The sequence below is a fragment of the Ostrinia nubilalis genome, chromosome 23 (assembly GCF_963855985.1).
Source record: "Ostrinia nubilalis chromosome 23, ilOstNubi1.1, whole genome shotgun sequence".
NCBI classification, from domain to species: domain Eukaryota; kingdom Metazoa; phylum Arthropoda; class Insecta; order Lepidoptera; family Crambidae; genus Ostrinia; species Ostrinia nubilalis.
In genome coordinates, this window is record NC_087110.1 from 212,169 (window position 1) to 234,076 (window position 21,908).

Sequence of the window (21,908 nt, forward strand, 5' to 3'; positions counted from 1 at the left end):
AAGTGTTTTGAGTAGTGAAAACTACAGTACAACTCCAGATCCCCCCTTTGCTAGACATTTTATAAGTCGCAGGTACCTTTTCATACACCCCCATCCCTTTTCTTATGAAAATAGTAGATAGTTAATCAAATAATCAAATTAACGATTAATGATTATGATTAATTAATCTTAATCAAAATTTTTGATTAATGATTAATTAATCATAATCAAAACATTTTGATTATGATTTTAATCATTAATTTTTAATCATTAATCAGATTAACTTTTTGCCAACACTGGTAGAAACCCTCATTATATTGACTATTTTTGGGCAAACGCTCCAAATGACTTCAATCTTCGTTCGAAGTGAGAATCAGACAATCCTAATTCTTGTCTGAAAAAATGAAATAAATAAATTAGAAAATGATTGGACAGTTTACTTATCTTACTAATAAAAATGCGTGTAGGTACTAACTTACCTAGATTTATGCGAATACCTGCCTGGCAAATAAAAGAAAACTAGTAAAAAAGTTAATTTTTTTAGTGTTAGTGTCGCATCTCAAACGAATTTTTTTAAAGTAGCTTACTTTACCTAGGTACTCTTATTATTTGCCTACACACAAGACACCCAGAGCAATAGGAACAACATATTATTTAGTATCTGTCCACCATCCTCTTCCTAGCCATGTTCCTTTTACCTCCAAGTTTTACTTTGCTGAGTTCTATTGAAAATATACCTAAGACCTACGTGTGTTACTTTCAAAACTAAACTTTTTTTAAAACATCTACCGAATTATGGGGCCAAAAAATGTAAGGCACTAGGTACTTACTATTAGACTTATTTTATGCGGGCAGTAAATTCCGCCGGCCCTCCATAAAACACATTTTATTTCTGGGGGTTTGTTACCAACAAAATCCAGGCCACAGAGCACGCTCCAGGCATTCCTACAAAATGGTATTTCCTAGGTCGAGTTCAGGGATAATGGTTCAAGCCCGCTGAGTCACGATTAGATGTAAATCTAATTTAAAACCTTATTGCTAGAGCAGTAAAACACTCATTTCAAAGATTCAATTTCGACATTCCAAGTAATTTTTGCAAATTGATTCTTAACTCCTTGCACATAAAGTACTTAATACCACAAGACTGAAAAGGTGAAAAAAATATCCCTCTCGTGAAGTTCAAGCCGCGCGCCCTCACGCATGCGTCGACTTCACTCCCTTGACATCTAGTGATGTTCGTACTCAAATAAATCGATTTATAGATTAATTTCAAATGAATAGTTTGGAAATCTTATAAAGAGGACATTATTATTTAGGTATTGGAAAAACGATAACAAAATAGGTCTATATCAATTTCTCTTGAAATAAAAGTTAAGTAAACCTATTCTATAAAAATTGGCTATCTGACTTAGCTAGAAATTATCTTTCGATATGACATTTCGAAAATAAAAGCAATAAATTGGTTTTGAGCGCGTTACAGCAAAAAGAGCAATCCTAAAAAACAGTCGCTCGTCTAACACTAATGCCTGCTTAGCTGCACGCAGCATCGATTGTCGATGACGTTCCGTAGCATACATCACTGCGCTCGCTCTCCTCCCCTCGGGCCGGCGGCCGCGCGCTACATCACATCACTTGAGCGAGAGCGCCCTCCACGCCTGTCAATAAAAATTGGAGATTTTATTCCCAACCAGCCAGGATAAACCTGGAATTTTCAGGTAGGTTCACTTTTCCGGATTTAATTTTAATTGTTGCCAATTTCACTTAAGAGTTTTAAAATCGCACTGACTTTTTACAAACTGGAAGAGGTGAGGTCTTTTCCATGTAATATTTTTTCAGATGTAAATTTTCCCTAGAGGGGGGAGATCAGTCAAGTCGACGACGTTGACCTTGAATTTGTAACGAAGTTTTTATCCTGAGCATTTGTAACACATCATTTTGTTCTTTCACAGCTAACGGCTGGACTTCGCAGCCTAGAATCTCTCAAGCTAGCGATGAGCTGGTGGAAGGAACCCGATATGGGAGGTGATTATTTTTGTTTATTTACAGTGCTGCAAGTTGAAAGTGTGGTTGAAATTTCTACTTATCACGTGACACATTGACAGTTATGTACGGACAGTGTTGTTAAAATTATCGATTAATGCCCTTCGGTCCACAGAATAGGTACCTAAATGCTTTAGTGCTAAGAGGGAAAATGGTAGTGAAAATAAGTTTGTGCCTATTTCCCTTTGCTGTACCCAATTTTGTCACAGATTTTATTGAGAACTGATAAAAGTAACTCAATCAACACAACGTGTAAACGTGTTCTTGTTTACGTGTGTGATTGGTGCTGTTGTGGTACTGTTAACAGTAGCACTACCCTACAAAAAGGAAAGGAATAATATTAACTTTGTAGGTGCTTATAAAAATGTTCAGTATATTTTCTTGTCAATAGTTATATAATCAGTATCAGTACCTAATCAAGTCGCGTCGTTTAATCTAAATTAACGTCTATGAATCGGTGAACACAATATTATTTCAATATTATAGGACTGTTAGTTCTGGGTGATTCTACCTATTTATATCGTTATTTTTTTCTCTATGCATGCCTACGATATGCATGAAATATCACAACCATCATCTAGGTTGGTCATCCGACAAGTCCGACACTGTATGCATGATAATTCAGGAGTCAAATGCCAGATAAATCTAAATATATAAAAGGAGAAACTGACTGACTTAGTGACAGATCAACGATCAGGCTTAACTAAGTGACAAATCAACGCACAGCCTTAACGGCTAAACTTAGGCACTTGAAATTTGGAAGGGACGTAGCTTAGGTACCGTAGAGGTGCACTAAGAAAGGAATTCCCGAAATTCCTACGGGAACGGGAGTTAGCGGAAAAAAACATTTGTATGAAAAAATCTAAACCGCGTAAGATAGATGACGGGGGTAAAACGGGATCCACGCGTACGAAGTCGCGGGCGGCCGCTAGTCTAGACAATAAATGGGAAAAAACTCTGGAAAAATTGCACATTGAATGTCTAAATTGCAAATCCTGTGTTGTTTTGTCTCAGTACCCGCGGGGGAGCGGGAGGGATGCGCGGCGGCGCGCATGTGGCGTGCTGCGTGCGGCACGCTGCGCGCGCCCGACGCCGACGACGCCTGGAAGCAGATCGTGGACACATCGCCCTCGGATGCCTTGTGGCACTCCATCAGGAACTGTGTGGCGTATCAGGTGTGACTGTAGTTATTCATGTTGTGACTATTCTAGAGCTAGATATTTAAAATCAGTTCAAAATTGAACTCCACGATGAGCCTTAATGACATAAGAAAGATAAAATCTACCATTTTTAGCTCTTTACTAGGAAGAACCCTTTACTAGGAAATAGAATCTAGGTAATTGAGTATCTATTAACTAATTATAACACAGCATCATTAAAATCTACTAATCAACAAGAACAAGACAAGAAAAGAAGGTGCCAGAAGATACTTGCGACTTCTTTGATGCGGCAGCACAATAATAATATGATACCTCTTTCTTTTGTGCTTCCAAAATCAGCATTACAGTAGGATTATTTTCGAAATAACCTTCATAAGTACTCGATTTAATCTCTGACGACATTTCACCTTATTTTCTTATTCATTGAATATGTGAATAATATTTTATGTAGAGTATGTAATGTGAATAAAAAACAGCTCTAAGTTTGTTTTCAATATTGTATACGCTCTAGGTTGAACTTGAAAGTGAAACTTTGCATTAAATGTTAATAAGCTGATGCGATCTGGCACGCTGGCAGAATGAGGATCATTTTGATTTTTAGCTGTGAATGCAGATTTATAGGTCTACGAAATCCATAATATACAGTCCAAAAATTTTTGTTCTACGACAAAAATTGACAAAGTTATGGCCAAATTACTAAAAAAGTTCACTGACCGCCCGGCGCGGGACCGATGACGTCATTATATCCGATCCGAACGCTGCCGGCGTACTGCGTGGATAGAAAATATTTTTTTCTAGCCATACTATCAGTTTTAGAGAAAAACTTCTTATGACATTTATTCATCAGAATAAAGTAAGCTATCGATAGGTAATTTTTTAAAATAGAAATTGTGTAAAATATCGCAAAAAATCCATACGCTCATACGATTCAATGGAACGCGGAGACGCGATTAGGGTCTCCGCGGTGGTATATTTGGCGATTTATGCAAATAAAGTGTTCATAAGTGTTGTTAGAGTCATATCTTCGTCCAAGTAAAGTATAAAAATGTATAAGTAGGTATTAATTTATTTACTTCTAACAATAAGTATAGCTGAGGCAGATACACTCTGCCTAGGCTACAAGACATTGCTATGAAGATCATTTCGATGTACACGCAATACCTACCTGTTATTTAGTTTTTCTGAGTTAAACCTACGTACCTACCTATCTATTCGCCGTTCCCATGGGCGGGCCAGCTGCTCCCTCCTGGAAATCTATTTAATCTTAGCCTAGAAGCTGGGTATGACTCCCCCGCCCCTCCTCTCCCCAGGTCATAAGCTGGGCATGACTGCCCCCTCGGCCAGAAGTCTGGTATGATTTAATTGTTATTAAAAGTTTTTTTCTAAAACTGATAGTTTAGCTGGAAAAAAATATTTTCTATCCACGCAGTACGCCGGCTGCGCTCGATTCGGATATAGTGACGTCACGCGGCCCTGCGTACGTTGACTTTTAGCGGCAAAAACGGCCTATGTTTATTACTTAATATCTTCGTAAGTAATGGTCCAATTTGGATAATTCAAAAAGATGTATCTTTCTTATGTCTTAAAGATTAACGTAGATACTAGTTTTATTGCATTTTCTACAACAGTACTGATCCTCATTTCAAAATGGTTTTTCAAGTAGGTTAGGGGAGAGGGGGGCAGCTTTGGACAGGGGCAGCTTAGAACAAATGAATTTAAAAATCACTGATTTAGGCTACAATGGTATAAATCATAATTTATATTGCCAGCACTGATGCGCATAGCTGTCACATCTCATTTTTAATATTTAACTGTAAGTTTTTCCGGTAAAAGTGCTTTTTTGTTTTTGACTGCCAGTTTCGCACTTTTTTATTTTGGTTCTAAGGTTTTAGTGGACGTAGTTTTATAAAATAGTGAGTCGTTTGTTTACTATATGGAAGTTTAAATAGTTTCAATGAAGATTTGATAAGAAATTGCAACATAAAAGTATGTTCCGTTATGAAATTTATGTTTTTTTCTGGAAATATACCCATGGGGCAGCTTTGAACGAAATGGTTGGGGCACCTTTGAACTTTATCAATTTTCTTTTTTCAGTGGTATTATGAAACTTTAAGTTTTCTAATACTTCGTAGAAGGTTCTTACATAAAAAATAAGCAGATTGCTTTACTGTAACAGATAAAATTTCAAGCTGGGTGAAGTCCGGGCAAAAGCTAGTTTTAGTAGTTGATTGATATTTTTAAAATTATGCAGTTTTGTCTTTGATGTGTCATTAAACAGAAAGTTTATTAGTATTTAGTTAATTGATATATCTTATATTTACTTTTTTAAATAATATCCCTAAGTTTTGTGTTACTTTGTACAGAGTGATTTAAAATAAAATAAACATGTTAAATTGATCCCAAATGACACTGATCATTTAGAATTTTATTTATTAATTATTTAAAAAATACATATTCATAAATATTCAGTTTTATTTCATTGAAAAGAATACTAATTCAAAACTGCCCCAGGCGTGTTCAAGGCTGCCCCGACTACGGGGCAGTTTTGAACATTTACAGGCCTGTGCAAAAATGTAAATATCTTAATAAGCGTTCATGAACAATTAAGAAGAACATCATTATTTTGTTGTGTGATAACCATGACCTCTACCTAGGAAGAAAAAATTAATGAAATCAGTCAAATTTAGAAGATATTTAATAAACTATGAAAATTGTTCAAAGCTGCCCCCCTCTCCCCTACTAGGTACCACCTATCTACCAAGAATCTATTTAAACCAACAGAGTTTAATTATTTGGGGGTAATTTTGAAGGTTTTCAACCAACTTAACTATCAAAAGTTCAGATTCTAACACTTTGTTTTGAACTTGCATTTCAATGAGACAACGATTCATGGAATTGGAGCAACGAGTATAATGACCGTGTCGCTAGTCTCAACAACAGTTTCACATGTAGACACGCACGCCCTACGCACGCCATTCTTTTTTCCATACAATAACTGGCTTCCTCCCTACTACCTAAGAAAACGCCTCTATTTGGTTCAATGACGTTACAGATTTGTATGACGAAGACTAATGGATTCTATAGTATTAAGATCCTCAATCTTTTTTTTTCACTTAACTTATGTCATCCATTGCTGGTTTTAGGCGGGTATCTGGCAGAAATTAATATCGAAAGGCATTGAAGATGTGGTTCAACCTGCAGCGTTCAAGCTGGCCATAGTGTTACGTCACACGCCGTCAGAAGTCACGGTCAAGCTGCTCACAGAATTGCTACGATCACATCCACAGTCGGTACGTATCGTCGATCGAACGAAAGCGTGAAAGTTAACCTTAAGCCTCATAGAATATACATAGATGACGTTGCTTCCATAAAATTTGCTCAGTTTTATACCTAACTAGCTTTCCGCCCGCGGCTTCGCCCGCGTGGAATTTTGTCTGTCACAGAAAAACTTTATCGCGCGCGTCCCTGTTTCAAAAACCGGGATAAAAACTATCCTATGTTCTTTCCCGGGACTCAAACTATCTCTATGCCAAATTTCATCAAAATCGGTTGCGAGGTTTAAGCGGGAAAGCGTAACAGACAGACAGACAGACAGACAGACAGACAGACAGACAGACAGACAGAGTTACTTTCGCATTTATAATATTAGTTGGGATATACATTGAAAACACTTTTTTTTTCATCATCCCAATCCACTCGCCTATGGATTACTGGAGAATGACAACGTGGTTCGTTTCAGCCAAATGACGTTCACTGCTGGACAAAGGCCTCCCCCAAGGTTTTCCACAATGAACGGTCCTGCGCTGCCCGCATCCAGCGACAACGTGGTTAAAAGGCTAAAAAGAAACCACGTAATTTAAGAAGACAGCTTAGGCGTAGGCCAGCTCCTCTTTAACAATAAAATGACCCTCAACATATCTGATTATAGTCTGGCGACTGATTGCAGAAATCATTAACAATTGCCTTTTTTTTCACAGCAAGATTTGACATCCTACGTCCTTGCCTTACTGACAGACGACGAAGCTCAATGGTGTGGAAGCTGCGGTGAAGGTGAATCAGGCGGCGGCTCACCGACGGCGCCTCCGGGACCGGCGCCTCTGAGGGACCTCCAACTATTCGGGGACTGTGAACTAGCTGTCCTAGCTGCTTCTAAGGAGGAATATGATGCCCACGCTAAACTTGTGAGGGCGGAATACTCCAAGCTCACCCAGGAACATTATGTGGAACTAAGGATCAAAGTAAGTCTGACATTTTTAATAGGTCGCCGACATTTGAGTCTCATAAAATATGATTTTTTAAACTGCAGTGAAACTTTTAGACATTTTGTTTCATTTGTTAGAAAATTTGCACAGTCATCTATAATTAATATTTTAATCACTTTGTTTCAGGTGCTCAACCAATTCAATCAAATTCCAAAATTATTTCACACACCAGAGTTTGAAGATTTAGAATCGGCTGCAAGAGAAAACATCGAACGGGAAATTAGCACATTGAGGGAACACCTCTCGGCCGCTAGAAAAGACTAAACTTTTTACTGTCGTGATAAAAAAGAGCTGTTTGCTATGGGTACACAAGTTATGTATGTCGTGTGAATGTCACAGTTTACCAGTTAAAATGGCAATTCAACTTATTTCATTTAAATAATTTAACCAACTATTCACCAAAAAATTGTTCCTACAGCTATTTCTGCTAATATTCATGTTTTAAATTAGGCAATCTATGCGATTGATTTGATCAGTTTCCTGATGAATTGACTTAGCGAGATTCTGTAGAATCTGTTATCTATATTCTTTAAAAGAAGTGTGATTGACTAATAAAACTGGTAGCCAGTGACATTACTGTGAGGTGTCATCAATAGAAGGCTAAATTCGATCTAATGTATGTATAAATATTGTCTTTAAATAGTACACTGCAAAATATAAATAAGGCAAGTGGTGCCGTCTTCCGTGCATGACCACATTATTTAAAGTAGGTGAAATAAATGTAGTGTCTCATCTGATAATTTGTTCTTTGCCGGGCTAGTGTTGTCAGAAGATGACATTGAAATAAAGTTATAAAGAGTCGATTGAAAATTTAATAATTCACCTTAGTCGAATACTGTTACGACGCTCAAAATTAAGTCTGTTTAGTTATTATTATAAAAAGTCAGTACCATAGTAATGATAAGACTATTGTCTTGTCACCTGACATTAACACTAACTTTATCTGAGGTGGAATTGTGTAAAGCAATCGTAATCATTTGACAGTTCATAACGTACGATAAAGTCAGATAAACAAAGCGTTTGACAGAATAATCGTACGTTATGAACTGTCAAATGATTACGATTGCTTTACACAATTCCACCTCTGTTCATATAAATAGGTATGATTCTGTAAAATAATTTCAGATGATGTGATTTTATAACAATTGTAATGTGATGGGAGATGTTCTATGGAAAAAAGTGTTCAATCTAATCATGGGAAACAAAAATTGATTGTGTTCATTTTAATATCGTTTCAGTATTCGGCTTTCTACACGACATAAATAAAAATATTAATATAATTCGCAAGTAGTTAGTAAACTAGCGTCACACGCAAACGCAACACTTTGCAAATGTACGAGATGACGTAATAAAAGCAGTTTTTTGTTTTAGTAATAATCAGGAATAATTTTATTTATGTTACACAACAGATTTGCTTATTTATGCTGACATTTCAGTTTTGAACTAAATGTACTTAGGTTAGGATATTAAGCTTAAAAAGTAATGACTTGGTCATAATTTGAATAATTTAGCAAGCGTTTTTATTCAAAATCATAATGAGTATTATGTAATAAATCTTATGAGGGTTACCTTTACAGCTGTTGTAATTTTTGTGTGTTATTAAAATAAAAATAAAACTTTTGTTTCAATATTTTTACTTTTTCGGGTATTATTTATAATTACTTACAAACTAAAACAAAATAAGTCAAAGACTATGCGTTGCATGCAAAAAAGCCAAATCAAAGGCCTTTTTTGAAATATCTTGAGAGTGCATAGACTCTACTACTTATTTGGATTTACAAAGAATCACCCTAATTTACATTTAAAGCAAGTAGTAAAAAAATAAATGGCAAAATAATTATGTTAAATCTAAATAATATTTATTATCACAAAGGGGAATGTATTCAAATAATGTAAATTGAAATTAGTCGTGAATGATTGCAACACTTTGGCAAATCGGGTTTTTGTGTTATAAGAACCGTAAACCGTACCATAAGGACAGTAACTCCATTATATTTTGTTGATAAATAAAAATAATTTAAAATCTTTCAGTCCAATGTCGTAAAATAATTAATGCTCGTGTAAGCATTTGATTTTGTAATCGATTAATGGTGCTCATCATTAATCGTGCTTAGCTCGAGTTACTGGCAGCACTAGAGCTAGCTGTCAAAAATATTCAATATGGCGTCGCGGTGACTTGACTGTGTTGGGGAAAAATTTATTGAACGCAATTTTTACTAACTTATTTGTAGCTTTTGTATAAACTAACAGCGTTGAAAGTGATAACAGAACCGTGGATTGCAGGATTTAATACTATTTGTACCGGTGACGTACAGCAGGTAAACAAAACGGCGGAGGTCATTGATCGAGGTTTTGTAGGGCACCATCATGGTTCGGGGCGGACAAAGTCGTGAGTATGCGTGTGCCTTCATCGTGTCGATGTTCGCAGGCAGCCATGTCGTGGCGAGGCCGCGACGACCGCGGGAGGTGGAACGAGCACGACACGAGATGGGGCGAGAACCGGACGCGCTCGCCCGTCTGGGAGATGCGACGCAGCGGCAGCCCGGACCGGAGGTCGCATCGGGATCGCTACGACCGCGACCGCGATCGTCACCGCGACGACGAGCGCTACCGCGACGACGATCGCCGCGACCGCTACGATCGAGACGCGGACCGCCACCGCGCCCGCGACCGCTTCGACCGCGAGCGGGACCGCAGGCGCTCACCGCCGCGCCGCTTCGACGACAAGGAGCGGGACAGGGACATACCCGCGCCTCCTAGTCCCCCCAAAATCAGTGAAAACAATGATAAGAAGCCCGACTCTCGCTCCACCAGCCGATCACGAAGTGGAGAGCGGCAGGACGACTATGAAAAAGAGGATCAGTCCGGCCTCAACGCTTCCCCCGGAGATTGGTTCTGCAAATGTGGCTTGTACAACTTCAAAAGACGGCAGATATGCTACAGACGGAACTGTCAAGGAAAGAGGTCCGAAGGGATTGTTTACGGTGTTGATATGGACAAGAATGCCCTCACTGATGCGGCGGGCATCACCAAGCGATTGTTGTTCAGAAGATTGGATGCTTTGACCACCGAGGAAAAAATCTTAGATGCAATCAAAGAAAGATGTTCAAAATCTGTTTTGGATTCCATAGCTGGTATTACGATCGGTAGAGAAACATTGACTGGTGCTTCGAAATGTTTGGCCTACATCAACTTTAACTCTATTGCAGACTCCACTGCTGCTCATTCAGATTTAGTGTCCCTGACACCTCCATTGGAAATAGATGGACGAGAAGTCCTGATCACTTTTTACACTGAGCCTAAAAAACTCCTAAAGTCAAATAATCCAAACAATTCAGATTATTCAGCATATTATGCGCAAATGGCAAATTACTCGGCGTCCACCCAGGCCATGTCTGAAGCGGACAGAGTCAACGCTGCAGCAGCAGTGGCTCAGTCGGCTATTTCAGCAGCTCAAGCGAGGCAGATGGCCTGGACTCCCGTCTCCGCTCCTACCTTTGTAGCTTCCACAACCCAACCAAATCCAGCAGTAAATGTTCCTACCGGTGATGGGAAAACAAAGTACAGTGCACCTGATGTGAGGACATTCATGTATGACGAAACCTCAGGGTACTACTATGACCCGGCCACTGGTTTGTACTATGACGGGAACACCCAATACTTCTACAATAGCACCACCAACCAGTACATGTACTGGGATTCGACCAGTTCTACTTACATAGCGGCCACACAAAGCCACCAGAACACAGACCAAGCCAAGCTACCTAGCCCACCACAAGCAACAGTTGAAAATACTATAGCAAAGGAACCAGAGGAAAAGAAAAAGAAAGAGAAAGAGGATAAGGTCAAAGTAGCTAAGAAGATAGCAAAAGACATGGAGCGCTGGGCTCGGACTCTCAATCAGAAGAAGGAGAATGCTCGCAGTAATATTGTCATGGAGCAACCGTTAGACACAAGTGCTAGTAAAGGCTCCGCTGATATTGGTTATTCAGTATTAGGCGCCGGGCCTTCACTAACCCTTGTCAGAGAGCTATCGCCGCCTCCAGAAACAACAACAGATGAATTTTTGGTCAAAAAGATAACTGACCCCGTTGCTACTGAAAGTGACGACGGCATTATTGACTGGGCTAAACTCACGTGTCTGCTGTGCAAGAGACGTTTTCCGTCGGCTGATGTGCTGAGTAAACACAAATCTTTATCAGATCTACACAAACAGAACTTGGCTGAATACCGCAAGAAGAATGAGCTTCTGCCTCAGACTAATGGCTATAGGGACCGGGCAGCCGAGAGGCGAATGAAGTTCGGAGAGGACGAGCCACCACCGATCAGGAAACGGTATGAACCTCCAGAAATTCGAGTGCCTGTTCAATCTCATCCACCTCCGTCAGTAGTAGACACTATTGGTGGGAAGATGTTGCAGAAAATGGGCTGGTCAGAGGGAAGAGGGCTTGGGAAAGAGGAGCAAGGGAGAATAGCCCCTATTGAAGCAGAACAGAGGCCAAGTTTGGTCGGACTAGGACAGAAGAGAGGCATATACACACCCACCCCCGGTGAGACGTATCGGGACACTGTTAAGAAGCTGATGATTGCAAGATACAAGGAAGTTGTCGGCCAAGAAGATGGAAAATAGGTGGGTTGATTTCCATTTTTCTGCACTAATTGTTTGTTTACAGGTCCCAGGATTTTTCAGGTCAGCTAAATCATTTTTTCTTATTGTAATTTTTGGGTAATTTTACTAACATTGTGTAACCACCAATTTTCTTGATTATAAAATGTCTCCCTGGAATCTTTCTTTACCTATTATTATCTGTATAATTTTAATTGTGGGAGTCATTGTTCTCCATAAACAAAGCTCATAGTTAAAAAGATGGAATTTGGGAGCACAGAAGCACAGTAGATAAATCAAAACAGTACGGAAGCTTCATACAAACGCTCGAAATCAGACTCACGCACACAGACGCACGCTTTACACGAGCTCTAAGCGAACCTCGCAGTCCATCCGTCGCGAGTGTCGCGCGCGTGGTGTTTTTAATAATAATTTTATTGCATGCACTGTCCGCTGTATTTTTAAAATCATGCCACGAGTGTATTGCGTAGTATACGGCTGCTTGAACTGGGCATCTTCAAAACCAGAACTTTCATTTTTTAAACTTCGTAATAATTCTGAATTGTAAAAATGATTAAATATTAATTTTTAAATAAAGTGCTTACATGTGATTTTGTAATAGTTCTTTTTAAATTACGTAATTACGCTTTTTAACAATTTATGTGTTCTATTTGATAAAGTAATTTGCTCCGCTCCGCTTTTGTAGGTACTAAGTGATGAACTGTATTTAAAATGAGGCAATAGGTATGTGAAAGTAAGTATCCGGTATTTTATTTATGAGAATAGATCTTCTACCGGCCTCTAATAGTACTTAATCAATTTATTCGATTATGTATTCGATCATTATAGAACCTAATTAACGTTTTATTTTTTTGTTAACTACTTAGTCAATTAATTTATTCCATTAAGTATTTGATAATTAAAAAACCTAAATAAACGTTTTAATAAATAAGTAAGTAAGAGCCTTATTAATTTTATAAAGATTAAGAGTGCCAACCCTAACACTCAGTTGAAGTGTAGGTATTTAACTCGCCGAAAGGGCTAAGTTTCCGTACTGCTTTAGCTCATATATATACTGTGACAGAAGTGTGCTGGGCCAAGATGGTAAATAATAATTGGATTTCTTTTTGTCAACTACTTGTCTACTGTTTTAGCTTTTGTGTGTTTATTCCAAACAAAAACCTGTCTACAAACATGGTCCCATGGAAAATTGTCAAGGTTGAGTTTTAGTGGGCATATTTGTCTAATGGTTTGATTCTGATTTCACTACGCTAGATATGGCGCCGCGTCCTTCCCTAGAGGCCAGCCAATGATCAAATCGTCTTTACAAGTGGTAAGTATTGCGTAGTAACGTAGATCCTATTTATATTGTGTCTAATTGTTTTTTTCCACAGATTTTGAAAGGTAAATATTAAAATTGGTCGCAATTCTACAGGACTGGAGAGCGTCGTCGAAGGATGAGAATTTATAAATGTTGAATTTGTTGAAATTTCTATCTAACTAGTAGTAACTATCACTATTTGATGCCAAATTGTTTGACATAAAATGTAGCTAAAATATGGAAATTTCAACAATTTACTGTGTATATTTTCTAGTCAATATTTCTCCATTTTCTTTTTCCCAAGCCAAAATAGGGCAGGTATTTACACTTTTTAGCGCCAGAGTGAAGCTTGAATAGTGAAAACCCTGGATAAAAGACTTGGATGCACGAAGCTGTGATAGAACTGTGATATTTTGTGATGTGACGTTGAAGAAATGGTGAACTCTTGAAACTTTACTCAATACTGATGTCTGTGACTATTTATATTGCAGAGTCGCGCCTGCCTCGGGACCTCCGTGCCAAACATTGTTACAAATACACATTTTATACTCTTAGCTAACTTAAAATAACGTCCAAAATAGCTTAGAATTTTCTATCAGATGATTAAATCATGAATTCAAATCCCAACTAGATTGATCAATCAATTTTCAAATTGTTTATTATGATTGCCATTGTTTTAATATAAATTATGAATCTTTAAATCACCCACCATATTTAAATAAGTTGTGTTACTTACATAAACCAACTGTTAACATAGAATATATTTACTTAAATAGTTATTATTAGCAGAAGTAATGTAAAACGCCTGTAGCCTACTTATTTGTGAAAAGATACTGTTGATTTTAAATATTCTTAAAGCAATAAATTAATAGTTTTGACCCAATATCGTTAGGCTTCCACAATCTCAAATTTCCGAATTAGTTAGACATGTATTTATTGCAATGTTAATTAACTATGAAACTTGTAAGAGAACAATGTTGTACTGCATTTAATTATTGTATGTATTATTATAGTTTAAAAATAATTGAGCCACAACGATGTATAACTTTAGATTAGTTGATAGGATAATTTATTTGTATACTATTGTAGTTCGAGAAGTAAATAGGTTTACTTTCAACATAGGATAACTGTTGTAGGTTTGAAATTATTTTTGTAGATTAGCAAGGAAAAGACAGAAATAGTTCCAGTATATTTTTTCACAATCAAAATGTTCAAAGAGTATACCATGGTAATGATATTATACTATAAATTAACTAACCTATGTGTATCTACATAAGTTAAAATACATATTGTGTTGTGTGAGCCCTTCAAGAGATTATGTGTAGCTTGTGTAAAATGCTTGAGCCTTGATGGTACCTACCTACCCCCATAATTCTTATGTAAATATGAAGTTAGAAAGCTACATTAATGTTTTATAATGAGCAACTTTATTATATTGTAATGTTCACAGATTTTATGGTTTTATTTATTTACCCAACAATGATTAAGTAATGTGAAAGTTTTATGTATTTGTTAGGTCTTTATGTAATGTGTTAGTTGATTTAAAATTTGAGAAATGATAGACCACTTCATAAAAAGTTTACTGGTAGATTTAAGTATGTGGTAAGTCCACATTGCTAACTTTGATGTGAATCTTTAATAAATAACCGAGCAGGGTAAAATAAAATACCTTGGCTTAGTATTTCTTATTTAATAGGTATATTATAAAAGTAAAAAATGCAATTTGGTTTGTTCTTCAGATCTTGGGTCTTGACTTTGAACAACTTTGAGTAGGTTGATGTTTAGCTTCCCCTGTATGTGCTGTAGCCGTAGGGACTTAGCAGCAGTGGCACGTGATAATGCTCTCCTTGTTTGGTCTTGAAGACAATCTGAAATGTTCAGTTTTATTAATTTTCATGACACATTCAGGATAATGTAGCAGTCTCACACATAGGCTGAAAACCCACGCAAACATCACAATAGTGGCATTCATAGTAGGTAGTTGTCCTATTTAATATTCTTAGGAATGTGTGTGCACTAAGGCTGAGGCTCTCCACAATGAATTATGTAAATTTTGATAATTATGTAAATCTTGTGCATTTTTACTTGAAATAAGACGCGGACCGCCATCTATCGGACGTTGGCAGAACTTTGAATGACGCCAGAAAGCTTGCTTTTTTTAGTTACAATATCAACTCGATAGATGGCAGCTCGCACCTAGAAAATATTCAACGTTTTGATTACGTTTACGTTTTGATACACTATTTTATTTTTAAAAATTCTTTTAACAATTTTAATATTACCGATTACATACCTCAACGTAGGGATAAAAAGTCTCTTTATCATTGCACTTGTAATAGTCTCCAACTTTGAACATTAATTTGTAAGTTCCTTCCGACATTGAGTCATTGGAGAAAGGAAATTGTATCCTGCCATCGCTGTTGGTCATGGTGCTGTGCCATAGCGCCCATTTTTCTTCTTTCTGCTTGTACAGTTCCACGAAGAGTCCTGCAGCGGGTCTGCCTGAGGATGTGTCCAACACGTGGGTAGAGAGAATAGGCCTAGACATTTTCTCACAGAATGTGGGAATCGCGTGAACCCAACGAGCGTTGTTGACTGTATGCGCGCGCGCACACATAATAAGCTGCTGGACGAGCGATAACACCACGTTTGATCGTCGCGGGATATTGAACTCGAGAAATGTTTAATTTATTCGGAATAGTTTCGTTGAAATATTTACTTAGTTATCATAAATAACCTGTTTGTGATAATAAATTATGCACAAGTTAGCATTCTTTGACCTAGAAACTAGAAAGCCATCATAACGGACTGCTAACTTTGTGACAGTGTCGATGTCTGCATCACTAATAAGTTGGTTAACTGCCAACTTTGCTTTTATTTTGCTTGAATAAGGTTTTACGTGTTTTGAAACCCATTTTTTCGTTTTACTAAATCTAACTTGATAGTTGATGTTTCTTTTAGCACCAATCACAAACTTTACCTAATTAATGTGTCCATGACATAATTTAATTAATTTAAACAAGTTTAAGTTTTCCTGACTGTTGCCTAATAAATGGTTTCCCTAGTCGGTTGGTGATAGTTTGCCACTGACTGTTGAAACATGCTTGTTTAGACATTGTTTCTCAGCGAGATAAGAATATGACCGCGAACAAAACTTGATAACTAATGTCTACGTAAGTCGGTTATTTATTACATGATTATGTAATTTATTATTTATCTTGACTGCGATTATTTGCATTTCGTTATCGTCGTTATGTTTTTTTGCATTTTAAATATTAAATCTGGGATGAAGAATTGCATCACTTGACTTGCACTTCCTCAGAAACGTGAATGCTTAAAGTAAAAAATAGATGTAAAATTAAAATATAATATTTAATATAAACTTAAAAGCTAGCTATTCCATAACTTCGGAGTTATTCAAATCAGCGGGATTTTTCCTTACGTAGTTCTTTTTTATGTAGACGTCCGGATGCATGACGTCCTTCCTTGCCCCTTGTTCCAAAACGTTCTCGTCGACAATGACACTGGGTCCAGCCTTCATAAGCTTCCCTTTCAGCCTATTATCTTCATAACCCAACATGTTATTCAAGCTTGGCTCCCCGTGTTTCATGTAGTCTATGCGCCACACCGGGGGGTCTGCTGGCTCCACCTTGTAAGTCAAGTGCTGGTGTCTTTTCGTCATGGTCATATCCGGAATCTCAACTGACATAGACAGCTTCTCCTCCGAATAATCACCAAAGTCTTTTCGTGTATTCTTGTTACTTTTGTCTTTGTATTTTATCTTGTGAGGATAGAATTTGCGAAGCTTCTTTCTACCATTGTATACGGTAGTTCTTTTGGACTCCTTCTTGTTCTTCTTCGAACTCTTCTGTGGCTTCTCCTGTGACCAGTAATTGTTGACGGTTGCCTTCTTCTGTTTTTTAGTTTTGTGCATCACTTCTTCTTTAACGTTTCGTTTTTCGTAAAACCCCTTGTGCGACGGGGTGCGAACTTGAAGGAAATTGGACAAGTCCTCGCTGTTTATCGTCGGGAACAACGTCAGGTGGTAGCCTGGTGCAGCGGTGGTTTTGTCTATCGTGAGGGTCTTGTACTTTATTTGTTGGATTGACTTTTCTATTAATTTCCTCAAGGTTTCGTCTTCCGTGATTATGTTGCAGGGGATCGTCGGGAAGTTTCTGCAGAGGACGTTTTGCATGAGCGACATTACTTTCTCTGGTTTCTGCGGGGCTTCCGACTCATCCACCTCTTTCTGTTTCTTCTGCTCTAGAGAGAGATAGTTGTCCTTCTGGAAATGTGACACCATTTTATTCATAAGCGCGTTGTTTCTCAGGATCATGGCTTCGGTGTGCGTCAGGTAAATAAATGCCGTTACAATCAGCTTGACGAGTATTCGTTTCTTCCCCATTTTGATTTATGTTATGTGTGGCTTCGTTGACTTTCTGCAAAAGAGAGTAAGAATATTAATAGTTTATTTTAATTTTAGTTGTTTAGGTACTTGGGCTTACAACTATGATCTACAGTCTACTAGGAAACTTAACACTTGCATTTTGTTCCGTTCCTGCATTTGCGCATAAATTCTAAAGGTTTATCATTGTTTACTAATCTTTTAGATCATTTTCTTCAAGAGATAAATAACATTGACAGAAATACTGAGCTAAGAATCAAACAAACCTACCTTTGCATTTTCCGTAGTCCTACCCCCTTTTGCGCGCTGTCCTTTTCAAATAACTGCACTGGAATGAGTTTGGCAGGCGTTTGCGAGTTTTTCAATGTTTAGGACTTGGCCTATTGTTTGTAAATACAAGATGTTTTACAAAATGTTCCGGCGCAAGGCCCAATATTATGATTCTAGCACGTGATTGGGAATTGACTCGTGCTTGAAAATGGCATATTTTAGCATTAGCTAGCTAGCTTACTAAATATCAGCATGATTATTATAGACAATATTAAATTTCTACATTACCTACTTAACTTTAACCTAATAAATTGGTATGGTAATTCAAGAATTGCCTTATATTAGTACTAGTACAGGTTAAGAAAATTTAAACATTTTTTAAAATATTTTATGAGTGTTCACTCATCATCACCATCACACATAATTTGAATTGCTTATTATTAATGTATTTTTTTATTTTAATGTTTTGTTATTACCTTTGAGTGCCATCTAGTGGCCATTTATTAGTTTATAAAGCAGTTGCTGTTGTTGTCGCGTCCCTTCTACTCACCGACAGATGGCGCTGCCGGTCTGAAAAGTTATTTGTAGTAAACCTCAACCTTTATGATTTATTTGTGCTTTCAAAACATTAACTTGTAAGCAGGTGATATTTTTTTAATATGTAATATCTTGTTTTATTTTAGTTAAATTGTTACGTATGATTAAGCATAAGACGTATCTTTCTAATAAGTTTTGTGAAGTTAATTTCTACAAACAATTGACCGACTCGATAAGACACAAAGGCTGAAACTTACACTGTCCTCTTTTATCTCACCTTACCCACTGCCAGAATAATGGGACCTTCTGTATTAATCAAATCCGCCTCTAAAGAAGTTCTTATTAAACTGGTTCAAAATAATACTTTGACAAAACCTAGTTTTACGCTCGACATGCGTTCACAGTCTCTTGCGTTTAACAAAATTACGTATACTATTGTTAAATTAAATTTAACTTGAATATCAGCCTTATTATTTGAGGATTAAGGATGTGGGTTCGAAACTGGAAGGGTGAACTAACTTTGCAAAAACCTCCTCAGGCAAAATACTCTCAAGATAGAAATCTTGTTAAAGGAAACGTCTTTTTCAGCTTCCATTGTCTACAATTACTTGGCTTTGTGGTTTGAACCGTGCTCCATCCTTATCTGGTCCATACAACTGTGTATGTTTGTCCTATTCTGAAGAACCACTTTTGAAATTCAATTTGAGATTTCCGCTCCGACTGTCCGTTATTCCAACGATTTCTCTTTTAAACACACGATTTAAATTATCAAACTGGGAAGTCTAGTTCAGGCGGTTAGATTCCTGATTCTGAGGTCAGGGGTTCGATTCGTATTGTGAGATGGGCACATCCAAGTTGCACCACACACAAAACCGACTACGAGATATCTGAGTACATGTATTCTGTGACGTGAGGGCGTATCCTGTGCGATGCAGGAGTTTTTAGATTAGGTAAGTAAGTAAGTATGTATAATTTAATTAAGTAGGTATAATTTATTTATGGGACAATCCATTGAGCGGCGGCCCTTGAAAGACTAGGCTACAACCCATAGAAGAATGACACTAGTTCCCACAAAGACTGCATCACTTCAATTATCGATTCATGACGCTTGATGACGATCGATACCTCGCCATTTGCCATCTGCAGCTGATCTCCAACCGTCCCTGATCTGCACGTTCGCGCCATCAGCCAGATGTAATGCTGGTGTATTGCATTCCGCGGGGGAGCGCCTGCAACTGACAGAATGACCCTTGCCACTTTTTAACGGGTTAGGGGTGACACGAGAAGGGAATGACGACAAATATCTGGTTGAATGATTGTAGTGTACCTATATTATTATACCTCTTTTATTTAGTTAAAAAACGTTAACCTACCAATTTAGTAGGCGGAAAATAAACATCTTTAAAATATGTCAGAAGATCCACAAATCACAGCGTAAGAAGGTAGGTAGATATTTTCATCTTAAGCGTAATAAAATTAGGTAAGTTATCTACTTGATTTAATTTTAAAGCGGACTGTTGCAGTGTACCTTTATGGAGATGTACAGTACATATTACCTGTTCTTTAATGTATGTATGTATAAATAAATAAATACAAAGTGGCAGCCCTAGCAAAGAGCAAAACTGACCCGGAGCGTTAAAAAGATATAAAAAAGTAATAAAACGCAAGACGCAATAAAAGAGCGAAGGAAGGGTACGCGAACCCTAATTTGTATGAAACACTCCACGTCACTTTAAGAACATTTTCGAGAAAGAAAATTGATACTATTTGCATATTTATTCGATCTCAAGCCGTTTGCTTTCTTTTGAGAATGAAAACAGATCAATAAGTCATCATCAAAATTGATTCCTTATTTTTTTGGTATGAAAAAAGTTCAATAAAATGTTACAGTGAAAATAGAGGTAGGTAAGAACTTGGTGTAAAAAATTAATCGCAAAATGTGTTGGTAAGCGCCGCTTGGATTAACTTAACCAATTCTTTTTTTAATACGGCGAGAAAAATTATAATAATTTCCGAGAAAACCCAAAAATAACCCTTTTTTAACGCGGGCGGAAAGCTACATCTACAATTATAATAAAATAATTTTATAATATTTTTTTATAATCACAGATAACAAAATGTATAACAATCGATTCCTTGGTCTATTGTCGAAAGATTGGTATTTTAAAAAAAATTTAGTGACTCCATCTCAGGGTGTGGAAACTTCCATACAACGGTTATCGAAGTGAAACTTGCTTCCAAACAGCGACATCGGTGAATAAATTCAAATACTTTTTAACTACCCTAAAACGCTCTAGATGTCGCTGCTCCTGTTTCCTTCATATTTTCATTTTTTTCTTAATTAAAATATATTTGAGAATATTGTTAATTACAATGTGAAAACTTTTTTTAAATGAAATTAATTTGTTTTAATTTAAAACTGAACATTGACATTTTTGTTATAATTTACATAATAGAGTAGTAGAAATTACCATTTAACATATGGCAACATTGTTTTTCCTCCAAAATGGCCGGTGTTGTTTTTGTTATGTTAAATGCATTCTTGTTTTCTTAGCCATCATTTAAGTTTTCTGTGGCCCTATTAAAGTATTGAAGAGTCGTCGAGTCAAATTCAAGTTCATTCCTTCGTACCTGCTGCTGTTCTGGTTCATCGGAGTTTTGTTCGTTCCTTCGTGAATCGCGAAGAAACTTTCTGTTATGTTCACAAGTGATCTGAGTTTTCTCAATGTGCAAATGCTATTTTAGTGTTGTTGAAAACTTTGAGAAAAGACGCTTTTGGTGTATAATATTATGTGTGTTCATAAATAAAGTAAAATTATTAAATTCAAAAGTTTTTGTTTACTTATTTGCATTTCCATGTGCAATGTAGAATTTTTCCAAATCCATTGTTTTGAAAATAATACAATACGTACACCATAAAGATAAATATTTTCAAAATAATGGATTTGAAAAAATTCTACATTGTACATCATAAAAACAATAATTCTTTGAAGGTTATGAGGGCCTATGTGTGCGTGAACTGTGTGTATGTGTGCGTGGACTTTATGTATGTATGTGTGCGTGTACTATGTATGTATGTGAGCGTTACGTACGTAGGTTAAGTACAGGGAATTTAACACCAGGCTGTCAATTAGTAGGCTCAAAAATTTGACAGAGAGGGTTCTCTATTTCCTATGTATTACTTTTCTCTATGCTCCATCTTGTCTATTGTATTCTTCTTACGCACGTGATGATTTATTTTAATTAATTTCGTCGTGTTTTCTACAATTAAATACTTTATAATGTGTTGGTGTAAAGAGACACAAATTATGAGCGTGCTGTGCGATTC

General features: G+C 37.0%; 3 protein-coding genes and 1 long non-coding RNA gene across 6 annotated transcripts in view; 2 read left to right on the forward strand and 2 right to left on the reverse strand.

Annotated features, from left to right (window-relative positions):
• LOC135083440 (uncharacterized) overlaps positions 1-21,908 on the reverse strand; it is a 262,840-nt gene that overhangs the window by 173,793 nt on the left and 67,139 nt on the right. The window lies entirely within an intron of this gene.
• On the forward strand, positions 1,586-9,077 carry LOC135083348 (uncharacterized). The gene is made up of 6 exons (XM_063978082.1): positions 1,586-1,694; positions 1,929-2,001; positions 3,034-3,194; positions 6,323-6,469; positions 7,157-7,417; positions 7,568-9,077. Exons 2-6 carry the CDS (start codon positions 1,971-1,973, stop codon positions 7,703-7,705), a joined length of 738 nt encoding a protein of 245 aa, XP_063834152.1. The 5' UTR covers positions 1,586-1,694; positions 1,929-1,970; the 3' UTR covers positions 7,706-9,077.
• On the forward strand, positions 9,601-14,819 carry LOC135083346 (RNA-binding protein 5-A-like). 3 transcript variants are annotated; one of them, XM_063978079.1, is made up of 4 exons: positions 9,601-9,759; positions 9,870-12,071; positions 13,323-13,380; positions 13,860-14,819. In XM_063978079.1, the coding sequence occupies exon 2, from the start codon at positions 9,876-9,878 to the stop codon at positions 12,069-12,071; it is 2,196 nt and encodes a 731-aa protein (XP_063834149.1). In that variant the 5' UTR covers positions 9,601-9,759; positions 9,870-9,875; the 3' UTR covers positions 13,323-13,380; positions 13,860-14,819. The 3 variants fall into 3 exon arrangements, with proteins under 3 accessions (XP_063834149.1, XP_063834147.1, XP_063834148.1); XM_063978077.1 differs by having other exon boundaries at positions 9,601-12,071; XM_063978078.1 differs by having other exon boundaries at positions 9,601-12,071; positions 13,323-14,819.
• LOC135083296 (uncharacterized) lies at positions 16,677-18,115 on the reverse strand. The gene is made up of 2 exons (XM_063978036.1): positions 18,044-18,115; positions 16,677-17,807 (listed from the first exon to the last, which is right to left on the reverse strand). The coding sequence occupies exon 2, from the start codon at positions 17,771-17,773 to the stop codon at positions 16,763-16,765; it is 1,011 nt and encodes a 336-aa protein (XP_063834106.1). The 5' UTR covers positions 17,774-17,807; positions 18,044-18,115; the 3' UTR covers positions 16,677-16,762.

Bases quoted from the DNA above. Each gene is read 5' to 3' on its own strand.
- LOC135083348 (XM_063978082.1), top strand. From the start codon at position 1,971: ATGAGCTGGTGGAAGGAACCCGATATGGGAG. The intron at 2,002-3,033 runs GTGATTATTTTT...GTTTTGTCTCAG, and splicing joins GAAGGAACCCGATATGGGAG to TACCCGCGGGGGAGCGGGAG. The intron at 7,418-7,567 runs GTAAGTCTGACA...ACTTTGTTTCAG, and splicing joins ATGTGGAACTAAGGATCAAA to GTGCTCAACCAATTCAATCA.
- LOC135083346 (XM_063978078.1), top strand. From the start codon at position 9,837: ATGCGTGTGCCTTCATCGTGTCGATGTTCGCAGGCAGCCATGTCGTGG.
- LOC135083296 (XM_063978036.1), bottom strand. From the start codon at position 17,773: ATGGGGAAGAAACGAATACTCGTCAAGCTGATTGTAACGGCATTTATT.